Source organism: Chiloscyllium plagiosum, unplaced genomic scaffold (genome assembly GCF_037043375.1).
Source record: "Chiloscyllium plagiosum isolate Xiang-an unplaced genomic scaffold, Cpla_swu_hap1 HiC_scaffold_27, whole genome shotgun sequence".
Lineage (NCBI taxonomy): Eukaryota > Metazoa > Chordata > Chondrichthyes > Orectolobiformes > Hemiscylliidae > Chiloscyllium > Chiloscyllium plagiosum.
Genome location: NW_028270165.1, coordinates 17477711 through 17499164, shown reverse-complemented (window position 1 = coordinate 17499164; position 21454 = coordinate 17477711). Strand labels below are relative to the sequence as shown.

The 21454-nt window shown below is 45.2% G+C and overlaps 1 protein-coding gene across 1 annotated transcript in view; it reads left to right on the top strand.

Moving 5' to 3' along the window:
* Positions 1–21454, top strand: part of LOC148143280 (uncharacterized) — a 186713-nt gene that overhangs the window by 115036 nt on the left and 50223 nt on the right. Inside the window, 2 exon segments of the mRNA XM_087975798.1 lie at positions 2398–2434; positions 16777–17802. Of these exon segments, the coding sequence (XP_087831924.1) occupies positions 2398–2434; positions 16777–17802 (1063 nt within the window).

The window sequence follows — 21454 nt, the reverse complement described above, 5'->3', positions numbered from 1 at the left end:
ACTCTTTTCCATCTGACTATTTTTGCACATTTTCGATTTTCTGCTGGAAAAATGTCTATTATTCAGCATTCTTTATTATGCTGTAACTTGCGTGTTTTGCACTCTGGTCCCTCGAAGTAGAGGAGAAGACAGAAATATTGGAAGCTGGTGAGAGAGCGTTCACAAAATTAATCCCGGGAATTGACGTGTTTGCTAATGAGGAAATGTTGAGTAGCTTAGCTGAGCATTCGTTCGAGTTTGGAAGAATGAGAGGAGATCTGAATGAATAAGTATCAGAATTTTAGTGGGCCTGATAGGTTAGTTGCCAAAAAGGTAGTGTTCATTTGTGGGAGAGTTTCAGACCAGAAGGAATAGCCTCTAATCTTAAGTGTTTGCATATTTATGATGGAGATGAGGTGGATATCTTCTCTCAGAGGGTAATGAATGACAGGGCTATTGAAGTTCAATCACTAAGTACAGTCAAGGCAGATGTTGGGCAGAATTTTAATCAATAGGGGAATCAATAATAAGGCATGAATGTGGATTTTTGGATTATAATATTAATCATTATGGGAATAAATGGTGGAGCAGATTTGATGGGGTGAATGGATTATTTTGGTCGAAGGGCTTATAAACATCCTGTGGGACCTTGACAAGATAAAATGCTTCAACTTCTGTATGATATTCAGACCTAGGGTTCCACAAGATCTGTGAGTCAACATTTTTCAGCATTTTTAGGAGAACGGAAATGAGGGTGATAATAGCCACAGTAGAGTAAGAATGGAGGGAGACTGTAGCATTACGATTCACATTTTTGAGGGAAGGAGAAAAGAAAGAATGTTCCTCAGAAACCAGAATTGTCTGTATTGAATTCCTATACTGTGTAGACAGCAATGTCTTCTGTAATCTCCTTTTACAGTATACGAGAAAGGGAGGATTTACAGCCAGAAATCTCAAAACAAGATCTGATAGAGACAATCAATTCATTGGCACGGGAATATCATCGGCCTTTGAATCTAGTAGCATTTTTTAATTTCCCTCCTGTCCTGTCTGCTTCACAAGGTTTCAAACATCAGTGAGACTGAGGTATGCATACCTGAGTGAGAGTGTTCCAATGAACTGACCGTGGGAAGAGCTTTAAGCGGGTACACAGCCTAAAATAGCAACACCCCATTCGCAGCAGCAATAGATGGAACATGTTCCATACATGAGTGGTCTTTCAACCGATTGTCAAAGCTGGAGAGAGACAAGGATTCCCACATCATGGAGAAATTGTGGAAGCAAAGCAATATCTTTGCCCTTTCCATTTCTCATCCTTGGAGGGAGAAAGAGAGGGAGGAAACACTATTCACATGTAGCAACTGAAGTGAATCCAGGGAGGGAGCAGACTCTGCAAAGGTATCAGATGCTCTCTGTCCTTCTTAACGGTATACTACATTTTTCCCCTCAGTTTGATACGTTTATTTAAATACAATTTGCATTGCGGAAAAAGATCGCTTCTTTCCTCATGTTCAGAATTAAAATGGTAGTTACTCATGGGACGGAGCAGAATCTAAGGGATTGGCACGTTGATATAAAATGTAGACATATGTTGCTTCATATGGTGTATATCTGATATTATTCGCTGTTATAAAAGCCTTGTGGCTATTATTTTTCACATTCTAATCTAGCACTGAAGTTATATTCTGTATTTCTTGTTATCTTTTTTATTGAATAGGACAGTAGAAAGTCATTCAGCAACTTTACTGGTTTGTTTTTCTCAAGTAGCCTTGACATTTCATTTTCATTGTCCTTGATTCAGCTCCATTTCCAGTGCCTTTGTCGGCAGCTTGTTCTAGGTTATTGTCACCGAAATGAAGATTTCCTCCATACACACTTAAGGCTATCTGGTTGCATGAGGGTTTTCAGGTTTCTGTGTCCTGGATAAGATGTGATCAGGCATCTGACAAACTACAGGAATTGTCACCTATGTTGTGTTCATTTAACAGTATTGACTGTGATCACATATTTTGTGAATTTAATTTTGCAGGAAGACATGTAGAAAGAAATCTGAAAGCAAATGATACATCAACTTCTGACAGAGCCACTTGATTCATTGGGACTTGAATATCAGCAACCATTCCAATTGAGAAGAAATGTTTGCTTTTGTCTGCTTGAGAGATTTTGGACACTTTTTGAATACAGAGACACCCAAGTGAGGGAGATTCAGTGCACTGACTGTGAAAAGTGCTTGAAACCAGTTACTCAGTTTGGGGAATCAAAGTTTCATCCCTCACGGTGGAGAGAGACTGTGTACCCATTCTGTTGGTAATTTCAAACCCAGAGGGACACAAGGAAAGCTCTCCCCATGGGGAAACTGTGGAAATGTGGGGACTGTGGGAAAGGGTTCCCTTCCCCGTCAGTGCTGGAGACTCATAGAAGCATTCACACAGGGGAGAGGCCATTCTCCTGCTCTGTGTGTGGGAAGGGATTCAGTTGGCTGTGCAACCAGCTGATGCACTGGCATGTTCACACCGGGGAGAAGCCATTCACTTGCTCCAAGTACAGGAATACATTCGTCAATTCTCCTGGCCTGCTGAAACATCCTTGGGTCCGCACTGGGGAGAGGCCGTTCACCTACTGTCACTGCAGGAAGGGGTTCATGAGTTCATCCACCCTGCAGACATACCAGTGGGTCCACACTGGGAGAGGCTGTTCTCCTGCTGAGTGCAGGAAGGGATTTGGTTGGGTGGACAACTTCCGGAGGCACTAGTGAGTTCATGTGCCATCACTGGGATCGAAGAAGCAATGGCCGAGTGGTATTATCAACTGGATTACTACATCAACTCTGGGAACTCCCCCGGGTTTGAATCCCGCCATGGCAGATTGGAATTTGGTCAGAAATCTGGAGTTCAGAATCTAATGGTGAAACCATTTTCAGGGGGAAAACATCCTCATCTAATTCACTCATGATTTTTTTAGGGAAGGAAACTGCTGTTGTGGGAAAGGATTCACTCAGTCGTCCCAGATGCATCCTTTACCCGGTCTGGCCTACACATGACTCCAGACTCTCAGCAATATGGTCGACTTTAAGCCCCTGTCCCCACCCCTGCCCCCGGAAAATGAGTGGGGAGAAACTTACTTGGATACAGTATATGGGCTGAAATTGCTGAGTGAGGCATTACTTCCTCCGGGTTAAGACTGTATCAAGGATTCAGTTACAAAGGGACACCTCAGTGCTTACCAATAATAAAGCAACTGGGGTGGCAGGGGAGGTCAGGGGTGTGTGTGCGTGCTTTGAGCTTCAGCTGTTGAAGAAAAGGAAAGCTACTTTTTGTAATTTTTTTGCTGGGGAGATCATGAAGCTGTAACAAAGTTGGGTCGCAATAAAGGTTACCTAAATTCAGACTCAGACATTGAAAGATTTAAAATCCAACAAGTTTCTGTTTTAAAGCTGCTCACTCAGCTTCCAGCACTATGTTACCAAAGTCGTGTATCAGAAGAAGCAGTGAATCAGTAGCAAGTATCCTTAGAAACTGTTAAGATTTTCATCTCTGCAGGTACTGCATCGTTTCATCAGCATTGTAATGTTTCCTGGCAGCAGCAGGAAGTGTTGTGGCTGTGTTCATGAGAAACAACGTTAAAAATCACATAACACCAGGATATAGTCCAACAGGTTTATTTGGGAGCACTAGCTTTCGGAGCGCTGCTCCTTCATCAGGTAGCTGTGGAGCAGGATCATAAGACACAGAATTTATAGCAAAAGATCAGTGTCATGCAACTGAAATGATATATTGAACAAACCAAGATTGCTGTTAAGTCTTTCATCTTTTAGAATGGGTTGCAGGTTTCAGTTCATTAATATGCAAATCCTAGAACTTCTTTTAAGTCATATGCTCGAGATAACTTAAGGTAGATAGGATAGTGAAGAAGGCATTTGGTATGCTTTCCTTTATTGGTCAGAGCATTGAGTACAGGAATTGGGAGATCATGCTGCAGCTGTTCAAAACATTGGTTAGGCCACTGTTGGAATATTGCATGCAATTGTGCTCTCCTTCCTATCGGAAAGATTACAGATTACATTACAGTGTGGAAACAGGCCCTTCGGCCCAACAAATCCACACCGACCCGCTGAAGCACAACCCACCCATACCCCTACATTTACCCCTTACCTCACACTAGGGGCAATTTAGCATGACCAATTCACCTGACCTGCACATCTTTATGACTGTGGGAGGAAACCGGAGCACCCGGAGGAAACCCACGCAGACACAGGGAGAATGTGCAAACTCCACACAGTCAGTCGCCGGAGGCAGGAATTGAACCCAAGTCTCTGGCGCTGTGAGGCAGCAGTGCTAACCACTGCGCCACCCATAAGATGTTGCGAAACTTGAAAGGGTTCAGAAAAGATTTACAAGGATGTTGCCAGGGCTGGAGGATTTGAGTTATAGGGAGAGGCTGAACAGGCTGGGGCTGTTTTCCCTGGAGCGTCGGAGGCTGAGGGATGACCTTATAGAGGTTTCCAAAATTATGAGGGGCATGGATACGATAAATAGACAAAGTATTTTCCCTGGGATCGGGGAGTCTAGAACTAGACGGCATTCCTTTTGGTGAGAGGGGAAAGATATAAAAGAGACCTAAGGGGCAGGTTTTTCACGCAGAGGGTGGTACGTGTATGGAATGAGCTGCCAGAGGATGTCATGGAGGCTGGTACAATTGTAACATTTAAGAGGCATTTGGATGGGTATATGAATAGGAAGGGTTTGGAGGGATATGGGCTGGGTGCTGGCAGGTGGGATTAGATTGGGTTGGGATGTCTGGTCGGTGTAGACGGATTGGACCGAAGGGTCTGTTTCCATGCTGTACATCTCTTTGACTCTATTTTATAAAAAGAAGTGACAGCTCAGACAATGCATGGAAGGTGTGAGGTTCAAGTCTGTCAGTATCCCAATCTTGAGTCAGACTGGTTCTATTTCCAAAGTAGGAATTTATAAAATTATTACATGCATTGACTGCCTGCAGATTGTGAACTTTTTGAGCAAAATACAATGTATTTGGAAATATAATTCCGCAAATTCACCCTATTGACTTACATGCATGTGTGTGTGTATGAGAGTGTGTGTGTCTGTGTATGTGTGAGAGAGAGAGAGACTGTATAGTGTAGTGGAGTCACATGTAGTGTGACATCAACCCAAGGTCCATTTGAAGCCATCCTCATGGCTATTGATACCCAAGTTTGGAATCCAAGTTGAACTTAGCCTCTGCTCGGCCACCAGAAATGATGAAGCAGTTACACAACACACATTGGAGAGTGTAGGGTGGGACTTGTCTTCTGATTTGCAGAAGGTGGGAGGCTCTGGATGCTGTGATCCAGGGCAAACACATGCTGGTGGACATTCAGCTCAGAGAGATGGAGCTGAAAGCCAGGCTGCAGACCTTTGATGTAAAAGATAACCAGACATTTTATTCCAGGAGTTAGTCATTCCTCTCCGGACAGACCCTTCTGATTGAGTCAGTGGACAGGGTCAGGAGGTGTGAGCGTGGATCAGGCAGGTAAAGGGAATCTGAGAGAGGGCTGCAAGGGAGTGGAGGAGCGAACTGGCTGGGTGCTGGGAATACGAACAACATTGGGGAGGTGGTGGTAAGAGACAGAATAGTGACGGATTGTCTCCGGTCTCCGCAATTGTAAGCAGGAGGCCAGATGACATCGGTGTCTATCTGGTGCCAGGATTCGGGAACCATTGTGCTCAGGGCTGAAGATGTGGGAAAGGGAGGTTACAGCAGGTGTGGTCCACAAATGTCAGGAGAGAGCCTCTGCTGAGGGTACGTGAAAAGTTAGAAGCTAACTCTGGACGGCACAGTGGCTCAGTGGTTAGTACCACAGCCTCACAGTGCCAGGGGTCCATGTTTGATTCCATCCTTGGGCAACTGTCTGTGTGGACCTTGGCACGTCCTCCTCCTTGTGTCTGTGTAGGTTACCTGCGAGTGCTCTGGTTTTCTCCCACAGTCCAAAGATCTGCAGTTTAAGGTGGATTGGCCATGCTGAAGCGTGCAGATTAGAGTGGGTTAGCCATGAGGAACTGCAGGGCTGTAGGGTCAGCAGATGGGTCTGGATGGGATGCTATTTGGAATGTCAGTGTGAATTCGATGGGCCGAATGGCCTGTCAGAATTATGATTCTACTGCTTTTGCCACGTATATATTGAGAAATGATTGACACAAGTCTGCTGTGGGAGGAGTGGGTTCCAGTTCGTGAGATATCAACACCAGTCCTGGGGAAGGTGGGATTTGGGCAGTCTCTCACCCCCACCCTCTGCCCCCCTGTCCAATCTCTCCCCACCCACTGTCCCCGTCCATTCTCTCTCAACCCCCACCCTCTGCCCTGCATTCTCTTCCTCCCCACTTCTGCCCACCAGTCTTTCTCTTTCCCTAACCATCGGTACCCACAATCTTCTCCATCCCATCACCCTCTGTTCCCCCCAGTGTTCTCATCCTCCCACCCTCTGTCCCCCTGTCAATTATCTCTCTCACCCCCTGACACTCTGCCCATCCGTCCATTCTCTCTCCTTCTCTTCCACCCACTCCCTCTCCTTGCAGATGCCTCAAACCCTCTTCGATCGCTGTATCAAACCCTTCTAGGAAGATAGAAAGAGAATGGATGTTGATGACTATACCTGGTAGACACGGCTTCACGAGAAATGACTGATCTTTAAAATTGAGAATAGCTAAAATGATATATTCAGAAATATCATGAAAGCATGTTCAACTTTATAGAAAAGCTGCAGACATCTTTCTGAAACTTGCATTCAAATATGTCCAGTTAGTCCACAGTTGAGGACAGGGTGTAATTTGTGGATGGCCTATTCCTAGTCTTGTGAAATTGATTCTGACTATGCAGAAATAGAACCATAGAGTTGTACAAACCCGTCGGTCCATGCTGACCAGGTATCCTAAATTAATCTTGGCCCTTATACCCATCCAAATGTCTTTTAAATTTTGTAATTGTACCAGCCTCCACCACTTCTTCTGGTAGCTAATTCAATACATGCACCACCCTTTGCGTGAAAAATGTGCCCCTCAGGTCCTTTTTATATCTTTCCCCTCTCACCCAAAATGAATGCCCTCTAGTTCTGGACTCTCCCACCCCAGCGAAAAGACCTTGTTTATTTAACCTATCAATGCCCCTCATGATTTTATAAATCTCTATAAGGTTTTATAAACCCTCAGCATCCAACGCTGTATGAAAATCAGCCCAGTCTATTCAGCCTCTCCCTGCAGCTGAACCTCTCCAACCTTTGCAACATATTTGTAAATCGTTTTTGAACCCTTCTAAGTTTCACAACATCATTGCTACTCATGATTAATAGAATGTGAACAATCTATCTTGTTCAGGGCATAAGAGGGGGCATTTGTTGAGGGGAATTAACTTTCAAACTGTTTTTTTCTGACCCTGAGGTCCCTTTAAATCTTTTCCCTCTCAATCCTCAGGGAAGGGGAGTCCCTCTAGTTTGGGACTCCCCTACCCTGAGGAAAAGACATTCAAAAGTTGAGGAGTCACACAAAATGCAAACGCAATAAAATGTCGAGCTACAGATTTAAAAAAAAATGTGGCTTCAGCTTTTTTTTAAACTCCTGTTGACATTTGACATTTGGGTACAAAATCTTGTCAGCAACACCAGCATCGCCACAGACCACACTGCGCATACTCCTCGGTGTCAGTAAGTACTGCGCATGTTCAGCGGCGTTAACAAGAACTGCGCATGCCCCACGCTGTCCGCAATTACGGACGCGACTTTCTTTGATGGACCAATGGGGAGCTCGGGATGACCGGAAGGAGCCTGGTTCCTTTGTCAATCAGAGCCTTGCTTTTGTCTGAATACGGAAGTTTGACCATGAGCTTCTGAAGCTGCTATTGCTGTTGTTCCTCTCTGAATGAAGATTGAGCTTCACCCCAGACTGCAACTTCCTTCCTCTGTCCAACATCTGTGAGTACGGCACTTTCTTTTCTCACCCCCTTTTCCATTTGTTTTCATTCTGGGGTTCAATTTTTGTTTTGCAGCAATTGAAAGGAAAAGGAGTGAATCCCGGCGAGGGGAGAGAGTCTGGAAAAGTTGGTCCAAGATTGTGTCTTAGTTAGCAAACATACGGCAAATGTAGTAGCACAATGTGAAGTTATCGCATTTGCTGTTTTAAAAAAAAGCAGAAAGGAGACGCATTCCTTAAATAGTGATATATTGGGATGTGAAGAAAGTGAGGACTGCATATGCTGGAGATCAGAGTCGAAAAGTGTAGGGCTGGTAAAGCATAGCAGGTTCAGGCAGCATCTGAGAAGCAGGAGATTCGACATTTCAGGCACGAGCCCTTCATCAGGAATGATGTGTTGATGTACAAACAGGCCTCAGCGTCCTTCTATATCAGCAAGCAATGAGCAAGGCAAATGATACATTAGCAAGAGGAATTGAGTTCCTAGGTGGTGATGTCTTCCTGCAGTTGGGGGTGGGGTTCATTGAATATATTCAAGGCTGAGTTCATTTGAATGTTCGACAACACGGAAGTGGATGGTTATGGGGGGAGGCAAGAAAATGGGTTTAAGACCAGTATAGAACAGTTAGACAGTCAGACAGTGCAGAAACAGACTGTTCTGTCCAACTAGTCCATGCTGACTATGTTCTCAAACTAAACTAGTTGCACCTACCAGTGTTTGGCCCATATCCCTCTGAACCATTCCTATTCATGTGCTGATCCAAATGCTTTTTAACCCTTTTAACTGGACTACATCCACCACTTGAACTGAATTGAATTTATTTATTGTCACATGTACTGAGGCACAGTGAAAAGCGTTGTCTTGCGATCACATAGTTAAGTCGCATAGTAAATAATAGGTAAACAGCGGCAAAAACAAAAATAAAGGTTCAGGCAAATCCTGAGAGTTTGAGAGTCCATTCAGTATTCTAACAATAGTAGGGTAGAAACTGTTACAAAACTGGCTGGTGTGTTTGTTCAGGCTTCTGTACCTTCTCCTTGATGGTAGAGGTTGTAGACAAACATTGCCAGAGTGGGATGGATCTTTAAGAATGCTGGCAGCTTCCCTTGACAGCAGGCCTGGTAGATGGATTTTATAGATGGGAGGTAGGCCTTTGTGATTGTCCGGGCTGAGTTCACCACTCTCTGTAACCGTCTCCAATCTTGAATGGTACAGTTGCCATACCAGGTAGTGATACATCCAAGACAGCTTGTTGTGGATGACCACTCCCAGGAGCTTGACACCCTCCTCTCATTCCACCTCTGTGCTGTTAATGTGTATGGGGGCATGAGTAACATCCCGCCAAAAGTCAATAACGAGTTTCTGGGTTTTGCTAGCATTGAGATCTGGTTTGTTTTCAGTGCATCATTTTTCCAGGTCTTCCATCTCCCGTCTGCAGTCTGTTTTGTTGCCATCTGAGATTTGACTGACTATAGTGGTGCCAGTGAACTTGTAAATTGCATTAGTCTTGTATTTGGTGACGCAGTCATGGGTATACAGTGAGTACAGTTGGGGGCTGAGTATGCACCCCTGGAGGGCTCCAGTGTTGAGTGTTAGTGAGGATCAAATGTTGTCCCCAGTCTTCACTGATTGTGGCCTGTGGGTCAGGAAACTGAGGATCCAGTTACAGAGAGTGGGGCTTAGTCCGAGATCACTAAGTTTAGTAATCAGTCTCGGGGGGATAACAGTGTTGAAGGCTGAACTGCAGTCAAGTAGGATTCTTACGTACCTGTTCTTGGTGTCAAGATGTTCTAGGGAGGAGGGAAGGGCAAATGATATGGCATCTGACGTGGATCCCAATTTGCCAATAGGCAAATTGGAGTGGGGCAAGAGTAGTGGGAAGGCTGGAGTTGATTAATGCCATGACCAGCTTTTCAAAGCAATTCATGACCACCAAAGTTAGGGCAACTGGGTGGTAGTCATCGACACGTGCTGCATGAGTCTTCTGAGGCACAGGGATGATGTTGGCCCTCGTGAAACAGGCAGGGAGAATGGCCTGCTGCAGGAAGAGGTTGAAGATGTGCGAGAAGACCTCTGTCAGTTGACCTGCCCATGCTCTGAGTGCACGGCCTGGTCCTACGTCTGATCCCATCGCTTTCCTTGGATTCACATGAAGGAAAACTGATCTGACCTCTGGGCTTTCTCTGGACATTCATTCCACACACAAACTACTCTCTTAAAAAAGGGTGCTTCTGATGTCTTTTTAAAATCTTTCTCCTCTCGCCTTAAAAATGTGCTCCCTAATCTTGATGCTCACATCTGAGCGAAAGGACATCGCTATCCTTCGTGATTTTCTAATCCTCTGTGAGGTCACCTCTGTGCTCCAGTGAAAAAAAATCCCAGTGTATCCACCTAGATGTAGGTAGATTAATATCCAGTCATGATCTGTTGAATGCTGGTGCAGGCTTGAAAGACCAAATGGCCTACTCCTGCTCCCAGGTTTCTCTCACTGTGTCCAGAACAGCAAGAGACCATAAGACACAGGAGCGGGAATTTGGCCAATCAGCCCACTGGATCTGCTCCACCATTCAATCATGGCTGATAAGTTTCTCAACCCCATTCTCCAGCTTTCTCCCCTTGAGACTCAAGAACCTATCATCTGTTTCAGTCTTAAATATACTCAGTGACTTGGCTACCGCAGCTTTCTGTGGCAGTAAATTTCATAGATTCGCTACTGTCTGGCTGAAGAAGTTTCTCCTTATCTCTGTTCGAAAAGATCTTCCGTTTACTCGAAAGCTGTGCCCTCGAGTCCCCATCTCTCCTACCACTGGAAACATCTCCCCCAACATGCACTCTGTCCAAGCCATTCAGCATTCTTATGTTTCAATTAAATCCCCCCTGAGTGTAGGCCTGTTAATCAGCATGAACCAGACTTTTCAGGATGAGGCAGAGCAGGGAATACGTTCAGTAAAATGAGAATGAAAGGAGAGTGTGTGGGATGGAGATTTTCAGCTTTTAGGGAATAAGGGAGGAAAGAGAGTTTGCTATAAATTATAATCGATCGGATGGAATAATGGACCGAGGATTGGCAGATGGAGTTTAATTTAGACGAACGTGAGGTGTTGCATTTTCGGAAAGCAATCCAGGACTTAACCAGTTAATGGGGAATGTTGCTAGTGAGGGTGAGAATAAGTGGACAGGGCAGATGAATCAGTGGCTGAGGAACTGGTGCATGGGAGAAAGGATCCAAAAATGTGAATATTGGAATCTCTTCTGGGGTAGAAAAGACCTGGACAAGAAGGATGGATCGCACCCGAATTGGAAGGGGACTAATATATTGCTGGGAGATTTGCGAGAGCTGCTCAGGAGGATTTAAACTAGTAAGGTAGGGGTGGGTGGGGGGCAGGGATTGCTGGGACCCAGAGAAATAGTGAGGAAAGAGATCAGTCTGTGACTGGTCCAGTTGGGAAAGGGACTGAGTTAAACAATCAGAGCAGGAAGTAACAAAGCAGAGAACAAGGTAGGACTGGTAAATTAAACTGCATTTATTTCAATTGCAAGAGGCCGAACAGGGAAGGCAGATGATGGTTAGGAACTTGGGACTGAGATATCATGGCAGTTACAGAAACATGGCTCAAGGATGGACAGCACTGGCAGCTTAATGTTCAAGAACACACATGGTATTGGAAGGATAGAAAGAGGGGCAGGAGAGGAGGGAGAGTGGCTTTTTTGATAAGGGATATATTACTGTGCTTAGGGAGGATATTCCTGGGAATACATGCAGGAAGCTTATTTGGGTGGAACTGAGAAATAAGAAAAGGGATGATCACCTTATTGGGATTTTATTACAGACTCCCTCATAGTCAGAGGGAAATTGAGAAAAAACTTAAGGAGATTTCAGTTATCTTTAATAATAATAGGGTGGTTATGGTCAGGGATTTTAACTTTCCAAACATAGACTGGGACTGCCATAGTGTTTAAAGGCAGTACAAAGGCAGTTGGAGTATACTTAAGAGTAAACTCGGGAGGGCAAAAAGGGAACATGAGATAGCTTCGACAAGTAGAGTTAAGGAGGAATTTAAATGTGTACAAGAAAATTTTCTGATTCAGTAAGTGGATGTTCTGACTAGTGAAGGTGCAAACCGTGACCTACTCTTGGGAAATAAGGCAGGGCAGGTGACTGAGCTGTCAGTGGAGGAGCACTTTGGGGCCAGTGACCATAATTCTATGAGCTATAAAAGAGTGAAGATAAAGTATAGACCAGATCTAAATTGTAGGATGGCTAACTTGGTATTAGGCAAGATGTTTCAAAAGCTAACTGGGAGCAGATGTTCGCAGGTAAAGGGATGGCTAGAAAATGGGAAGCCTTCAAAAATAAGAAACTGAGAGTCCAGAGACAGTATATTCCTGTTAGGGTGAAAGGGGAAAATCTAGGTAAAAACAAGGACTGCAGATGCTGGAAACCAGATTCTAGATTAGATGAAGGGCTTTTGCCCAAAACATCGATTTTCCTGCTCCTCGGATGCTGCCTGAACTGCTGTGTTTTTCCAGCACCACTCTCATCTAGAACCCAGGGTGAAAGGGGAGGTTGGTAGGTGTACTGAATGCTGAATGACTAGAGGAATTGAGCTTTTGGTTCAGAAAAAGAAGGAAGCATATGACAAGTATAGACAGGAGAGATCGAGTGAATCCTGACAGTACAAAGGCAGTTGGAGTATACTTAAGAATAAACTCAGGAGGGCAAAAAGGGAACATGAGATAGCTTCAACAAGTAGAGTTAAGGAGAATCCAAAGGATTTTTATAAATATATTAAGGAGAAAAGGGTAACTAGGGAGAGAACAGGGCCCCTCAAAGATCAGCAAGACGGCCTATGTGTGGAGCTGCAGGAGTTGGGGGAGATAATAAACAAGTATTTTACATCAGTGTTAACTGTAGGGAAGGACATGGAAGAAATAGAATGTGTGGAAACAGATGATGATATCTTGAAAAATGTAAAAATGTCCATACTACAAAGGAGGTGGTGCTGGATGTCTTGAAATGCATGCAAGTGGATAAATCCCCAGAACCTGAACAGTTGTACCCTAGAACTCTGTGGGAAGCGAGAGAAGTGATTGCTGGGTCCCTTGCTGAGGTATTTGTACCATCGATAGTCACAAGTGAGGTGATGAAAGACTGGAGGTTGTCTAACGTGGTACCAATATTTAAGAAAGATTGCAAGGAAAAGCCAGGGAACTATCAACCAGTGAGCCTGACATTGCCGGAGGGCAAGTGGTTGGAGGTAATCCTGAGGGACAGGATTTACATGTCTTTGGAAAGGCAAGGATTGATTAGGGATAGTCAGCATGGCTTTGTGCGTGAGAAATCATGCCTCACGAACTTGATCGAATTTTTTGAAGAAGCAACAAGGGATTGACGAGAGCAGAGCAGTCGACATAATCTCCATGGACTTCAGAAAGGCATTCAACAAGGTTCCTCATAAGAGACTGGTTAGCAAGGTTAGATCTAGAGAAATACAGGGAGAATTAGCCATTTGGATACAGATCTGGCTTGAAGGTAGTAGACGGAGAGTGGTGGTGAAGGGTTGATTTTCAGCCTGGAGGCCTGTGACCAGTGTTGTGCCACATGGATTGGTGCTGGTCCCACTACTTTTCATCATTCATATGAATGATTTGGATGTGAGCATAAGAGGTATAGTTAGTAAGTTTGCAGATGACACCAAAATTGGAGATGTAGTGGACAGCAAATAAGGTTACCTCAGATGACAATGGGATCTTGATCCGATGGGCCAATGGGCTAAGGAATGGCAGATGGAGTTTAATTTAGATAAATGTGAGGTACTACATTTGGAAAAGCAAATCAGGAAAGGTCCGAGGGAGTGTTGCTGATCAAAGAAACCTTGGAGTGCAGATTCATAGCTTCTTGACAGTAGAGTCGCAGGTAGATAGAACAGTGAGGAAGGCATTTGGTATGCCTTCCTTTATCGGTCAGAACATTGGGTAGGAAAGTTGAGAGGTCACGTTGCAGCTGTATAGGACACTGGTTAGGCCTTTTCGGAATATTGTGTGCAATTCTGGTCTCCTTCCTAACAGGAGGATGCTGTGAAACTTGAAAGGGTTCAGAAAAGATTTACAAGAATGTTGCCAGGTTTGGAGGATTTTAGCTATCTGGAGAGGCAGAATAGACTCGGGCTGTTTTCCTGGAGCGTCAGAAGCTTTTGTGGGTGGGGGTGGGGGTGACCTTCGACACGTTTATTCTATCCATAATCCTCATGATTTTATAAACAGACAAGGTCTTTTCCCTGGGTTGTGGAGTCCAGAACTAGAGGGCATAGGTTTAGAGTGAGAGGGGAAAGATTTTAAAAGGGACCTCAGGGACAAGTGTTTCATGCAGAGGGTGGTGCATGTATGGAACGAGTGTCAGAGGAAGTGATGGAGGATGGTACAATTACGGCATTTAAAAGGCATCTGGATGGGGAAATGAATAGGAACGGTTTAGAGCGATAGTGGCCAAGTCCTGGCAAATGGGACGAGATTCGATTGGGATAACTGGTCGGCATGAATGAGTTGGACTAAAAGGTCTGTTTCTGTGCTTTACACCTCTACAGCTTTAATTCAGGACTCTGAAATTGTTCATGAAAACCACTTCAGTAATCTGCCCAGTTTTAAGACGACAATATACAGGAGCAGAATGAGGCCATTTGGCCCATTGAGTCTGCTCCACCAGTCGATCATGGCCGATATGTTTCTCAACCCCATTCTGTTGCCTTCTCCTCGTAACCCTTGATCCCCTTACTTATCAAAGACCTATCTATCCCTGTCTTAAATGCCCTCAATGACTTGGCCTCCACAGCGCTCTGCAGCAATGAGATCCACAGATTCACCATCCTCTGGCTGCAGAATTTCCTCCTCAGCTCAGTTCTGAAGGCATTCCTTCACCCTGAGCCTGTATCCTCTGGTCCTCGTTTCTCCTACTGGTGGAAACATCTTCCCCACATCCACTGTATCCAGTCAGAGTCACGCAGCACGGAAACAGATCCTTCGGTCCAACCAGTCCATGTTGACTATAATCCCAAACTAAACTAGTCCCAACTACATGTGCTTGGCCCAATATCCCTCTGAACATTTCTTATTCATGTACTTATCCAAATGTCATTTAAATGTTGGGACTATAAGCGCATCCATCACTTTCTCTGGAAATTCATTCCACACGTGAAGCACTCTGTGTAAAAATGTTGCCCCTTATTTTGTTTTTAAATCTTTCTGTTCTCACCTTAAAAATATGTCCGCTCGTCTTGAAATCCCTCATTCCAGGGAAATGACTCCTGGCATTCATCTTCTCTGTATCCAGCAAGATTTTATAAATCTCAAAGAAGACCTGAAATGTTAGCTTGCTCTCTATGTGGACACTGCCTGACCAGCTGTGATCTACAGCATTTGTTGTTTTCAGGAATGATTCCAGCATCTGTCGCAATGCGCTCCTAAATGTTAGCTACCTCTTTCCAGATCCTTCGAGACTCAACCTTACTCAACAATCCACTGTGCAGTACAGTCAATAAAGTTCCACATTGCATCTCTTTCAGCACGTGGCTCAGTGGTTACACTGCTGCCTCACAGCACCAGGGACAAGGATTTGACTCCAGCTTCAGGTGACTCTCTGTCTGTGTGGAGTTTGAATATTGTCCCCCCCCCCCGTAGCTGTGTGGGTTTCATCGAGATGCTCCGGTTTCCTCCCACAGTCCAAAGATGTACAGGTTAGGATGAATTGGCTATGCTAAATTGCCCCAAAGAGTTCAGGGATGTGTGGATTAGGTATATTAGTCAGAGGTAAATGGAGAGTTGTTGGGCCAAATGGCCTCATTCCGCACTGTAGGGATTCGATGTGGCAACCCACCAGCTGTTTGCATTTCCTGTAGGGGAAGTGGGGACGGGCCGAAAGTTCAGTGTGTGTGAAGTGAAAATTAAACGTAGTGCTTTGCTTGAGCTCAAGCTGAGTGACTTGGTGGCAGGACTGGAAAAGGAAGGTACGGTGTCTGTGGTTAGTGATGCTGCCTCACGGCACCAGAGAGCCAGATACAATTCCAGCCTCGGGGCCGTTGTCTGTGTGGATATTGCACATTCTCCGTCTGGTGTTTGCTGCGGATTTCTTCCAGTGCACCTGTTTCTTCCCACTATCCAAAGATGTGCAGGTTTGGGTGAATTAGCCATGTTAAATTGTCCATAATGTCCAGGATGTGTAGGTTAGATGCATTAATCAGGTGTAAATGTAGAGCAATCAGAGTAGGGTAATGGTGCTTTCAATTTCATGGAATTACAAAAGAAAAGAATGTTCCGCATAAAGGAGAATTGCTTGTTCTGAATTTCTACCCTGACTGACAGTGATAACTTTCATAATCTGTTTTTTCCAGTGCATTTGAAGATTTGAAGACTGAAGTTTCAAATTCAGTAGTTGAAGGGCTTATGCCCGAAACAGCAACTCTCCTGCTCCCTGGATGCTGCCTGACCTACTGTGTATTTCCAGCACCACACATTTTGACTGACTCTCCAGCATCTGCAGTCGTCATTTTCATGTCAATGACAGACAGTCGATCAATCCATTGGGACTGTAACGATTTTTGACTATGATTCTGCGAGAAGGAGCAAAATTCTTTGGTTTCTGTTTCAGTACGCTTTCAGCATCAGTGGAGCTGGATGAGAGACGCTACTGTGGCAGCGCATTGAATGTGCAGCCTGTCACAATTATACAGCCTGGAAAGAGGAATTCACGGCAGGGAGGGTTTGTACATGCGTTTGTGTGCAGCTGAAGCTTTGGCCATGGAGAAACCAGAGGAATCTCGCCCCATGGAGAAACCATGGAAGTGTGGTGACTGCGGGAAAGGCTTCAGTGTCCCATCTGCCCTGGAAATTCATCAGCGCAGTCACACCAGGGAGAGGCCGTTCTCCTGCCCAGAGTGTGGGAAGGGATTTATCCGCTCTTGCCACCTGCTGGACCACCGCCGAGTCCACACTGGGGAGAGACCATTCACCTGCCCCGAGTGCGGGAACAGCTTCACCCACTCCTCCCACTTGCTGGCGCACCAGCTTGTCCACACCGGGGAGGCGCCATTCCCCTGCTCTGATTGTGGGAAGGCCTTCAGCAAATCCTCTGACCTGCTGAAGCACCAGCGGGTCCACACAGGGGAGAGGCCATTCAGTTGCCCCGAGTGCGGGAAGGCCTTTAGCGATTCCTCTGCCCTGCTGAGGCACCAGTGGGTCCACACAGGCAAGAAGCCGTTCCCCTGCCCTGAATGTGGGAAGGGCTTCAGCAGTTCCTCCTCCCTGCTGACACACCAGCGGGTCCACACTGGGGAGAGGCCATTTGCCTGCCCTGAGTGTGGGAAGAATTTTCCCCAGCCCTCCCAACTGCTGACCCACCGGCGGGTCCATACCGGGGAGAAGCCATTCTCCTGCTCAGTGTGCGGGAAGGGCTTTGCGGTCTCCTCTAACTTCGTGGCCCACCAGCAGTTCCACACGGGGGAAAGGCCCTTCAGCTGTCGCGAGTGCGGGAAGGCTTTCAGCAATTCCTCCCACCTGCTGAGGCATCAGCGGGTCCACACAGGGGAGAAGCCGTTCTCCTGCCCAGAGTGCGAGAAACGCTTTAACCGCTCCTCCCACCTTCTGACCCACCAGCGGGTCCACATGGGAGAGTGGCCGTTCTACTGTCCTGAGTGCAGGAAGGGCTTCAGCAATTCTTCTGCTCTGCTGACCCACCAGCGGGTCCATAGAGGAGAGAGGCCATTCAGCTGCCCTGAGTGTGGCAAGAGGTTCACATTTTCCAGGAACTTGCGAAGACACCAGCAGGGGCACCAGTGCTCCCAACAATCGGATACTGCAAGTGACGCTACTGTGGATTAAACCTTGTGCCCCACTCTGACAATGGGTGCAGTGGGAAAGTTGGTGGGCTTTTAAAAAAATGTCTGGACTGCACACTGCCTCACACCCCCAAGTGCAACTCTAAAGTGGCTCGGGGCGACATGGTGGCTCAGTGGTTAGCACAGCTGCCTCATAGAGCCATGGATTCGGGTTTGAATCTAGTGTTTGATTCTCCCGTGTCTGCATGGGTTTCCTCCGGGTGTTCCGCTTTTGCTCCCACAATACAAAGATGTACAAGTTAGGGTGAGTTAGCCTAGCTAAATTGTCCATAGTGTTCAGGGATGTGTAAGTGTGGTGCAGTAGTCAGGGGTAAATGTAGACTGGTCAAAAGTGTGGTGCTGGAAAAGCATAGCAGGTCAGGCAGCATCTGAGGCGCAGGAGGATCGACGTTTTGGGCATAAGTCCTTCATCAGGATTCTCCTGGTCTTCGGATGCTGCCTGATCTGCTGTGCTTTTCCAGCACCACATTCTTGACTCTGATCTCCAGCATCTGCAGTCCTCACTTTCTCCAAGTAAATGTAAAGTAACAGGGTTAAGAGAATAGGTCTGGGTGGGTAACTATACGGAGGGTTGATGTTGCCTTTTTGGTCCCAAAGGTCTGTTTACATTCTGTAGGGATTCTGTGATTCCATAAACTTTGCTTCCAGTGGGCGACATTACTCGGAGTCTGGGACTGCACGTTGCTAAGAATCCGCAGAAACCTTAGACCACAAGAGCACTGGAGCAGACATGAGGCCATTCAGCCCATTGAGTCTGCTCCACCATTTGTTAGAAACAAAAAATAATTGCGGTTGCTGGAATCCAAAGTTGGCAAGCAGGAGGCTGGGAGAACGCAGCAAGCCAGGTAGCATTAGGAGGTGAAGTTAGCATTTCGGGTATTAACCCTCGTTCAGGACTGAAGAAGGGTTCTTCCGAAAACATTGACTTCTGTATCAGAAACAATTTACCAGGATGTTGCCGGGGGTTGGAGGGTTTGAGCTGCAGGGAGAGGCTATTTGGCTGGGTGAGAGATTTAAAAGGGACGTAAGGGGCAATGTTTTCACGCAGAGGGTAGTGCATGTATGGAATGAGTTTCCAGAGAAAGTGGAGGCTGGTACAATTATACCACTGAGAGGGCATCTGGTTTCGGACATGAACAGGAACGGTTCAGAAAGATAATGGGCCAAATACTGACAAATGGAATCAAATTAATTTAGGATGTCTTGTCAGCGTTGATGAGTTGGACTGAAGGGTCTGTTTCCGTGCTGTACATCTATGTCTACCGGTCCTGATGTAAGTTTTAAAATTGAGTCCAAGTAACTTTGAATAGTTCAGTCTTGTTGAACTCACCTCTTGAAAGGTTTCAAGTGAATCCCTCCAAGTGATACTGTTTAAAAATGCCGAATTGGACAAAATATCCCATTAAGTTCGACACAAACCCACAGCTGAAGATATCAGAAATCACACAACACCAGCTTAGAGACCAACAGGTTTATTTGAAATTACAAGCTTTAGAAGCATTGCTCCTTCTTCAATGCTGCTGCTTCATCACTTCACCGACAAAGGAGCAGTGCTCTGAAATCTTGAGTTCAAATAAACCTGTTGGACTCTAACCTGGTGCCATTTGACTTCTGACCTTGTCCAGCCCAATCCAACACCAGCACTTCCACATCAGAGTTGACTAATGAGATTGGATTTTATTCAGTGTGATTAAGTGAGATGCTCATCTGAAAACTCAAAACTGTTGGAGAGACAAAGAGACACGAGTCAGTGCTACAGCACGGAGACAGGCCCATCGGCCCAAACTGGTCCATGCCGACCAAAATGTCCATCAACAGTAACCCCATTTCCCTGCACTTGGCCACTATCCTTCTCAGCCTTTCCTCTCCATGTGTTTGACCAAATGTCTTTTAAATGTTGTTAATGTACCGACCTCAACCACTTCCACTGGCAGCTCATTCCATACACAAGCCACACTCTAAAATTTTTGCCCCACATATTTTTTCAATCACTCCCCTCTGACCAGGTTTGTATTATCTGTTTGGAGATGTAGGAGTAAAACTTCACAATAAAAGATTAATACAGCCTTTATTCATGACTCATGATTAAACACACTTTCTCCATTTACAGCTGTAATTGAGAGGCTTCTCTGAATTAGTTGACATGTTTGTAACAAGTTGTGAAACATGAAAGGGTTCTGAAAAGATTTACAAAGATACTGCCAGGGTTGGAGGGTTTGAGCTGTTGCAAGAGGCTGAAATAGCCCCAGTCTATTTTCCCTGGAGGGTCAGAGGCTGGGGGGTGACCTTACAGACTGTTTCGCTGTAGAAGTGTTTCAGAAAAAAAAAATCTCAAACCTTTTTCCGATTGTTGCCTTTGCCAACATCTGGCCATGAGTGAAGTCCCTTAGCCCAGTCGAATCGGACCCTCTGCCTTTTACAACCTCTCTTGGGAAAAAAAATCAAGATGACATCTTCTTAAAGGAGTAACATCATCACAACAGAGAGCACACAAACAGAAACATTTCTATCACAAGGTTGTACAGTTAACAGGCCAAGATAATGACTTTTCAATTTAGCCAATCAATTTAAATCCGGTCCTTTGGCTACCAATATCTATTAAATTTAAATGTGATGGTTTTGACAACAGAGGACCGATCCTATTGTAAAAACTCAATATGGCATCAAGGGTATAAAAGAAGGGGACAGTTGGACAGAACCCCAGAGCTAACTCCCCATTGCTAGAGCTAAGAGTCCTCAGCACTAGAGAGAGACATCAGCTCTGACAGTCAGCTGTGAATGAGACAGCATCATTTACAAAAAAACCAGAAGAGCAGGAATTGCAGGAGGCATTCCTGACAAAAGATTCAATAGAAGGATGCTTAGAATATTCTGGAAGATGTAATCCGAGAGACTAAATTCTATTTCTTGTTGTTTTAGTGGGTCTTGTATTTATTGGAACAGCATATGACAAAAATCCTGTTTCATGCCAGAATCGTCAGTAGTTCGAAGGGATTTATTAGGTTTGTTAATAGTTTAGTTCAGTTGTTCACCATTCAAGTTGGATATGTAAATTGTTTTTTGTTGATTTTTAAAGTGTCAGGGATTTATTTTTGTTTAAGACTAGAGCAGATGACACTACTTTTCACACTAATTTTCCGATTATAGGGCAATGCACTCCTCTATTGGTGTTTCGGTTTGAGATCTCAGAGAGGGGAGGGGATTCAGCATTCGTTTTATAACAGTATTGACGTGCCGTCCTGCTGAATGCAAAGGAGTCATTATTAATCCTAGCCTCTCACTCTGATTGTGGGTGAATCGCTTTAATTTGAATACTGACTCAGAAACTGCACAGACAACCAACTGTTGAATCATAATTTACACTTTATTGTAAGTAGGAACCAAAATATAAAACCCCTCAAGTAAGCAAGTTCACCCTCACCACCCAAATCTTGGCTATCACCCAAATGTTGGCAGAATTTAACATTGTTTCTACCAACAGTGCCCATCTCCGGAAGTTTCCAGGGGTCTGATGCAGGGTTGTTCTTCCAAGCACTGCAGCTGAAACGTTCTGGAGTTGAATTCTGGTGGAGTTCCGTCACTTTCAGATTTGTGGTGTAACGTTTCTTTAGATTCTAACACCATCT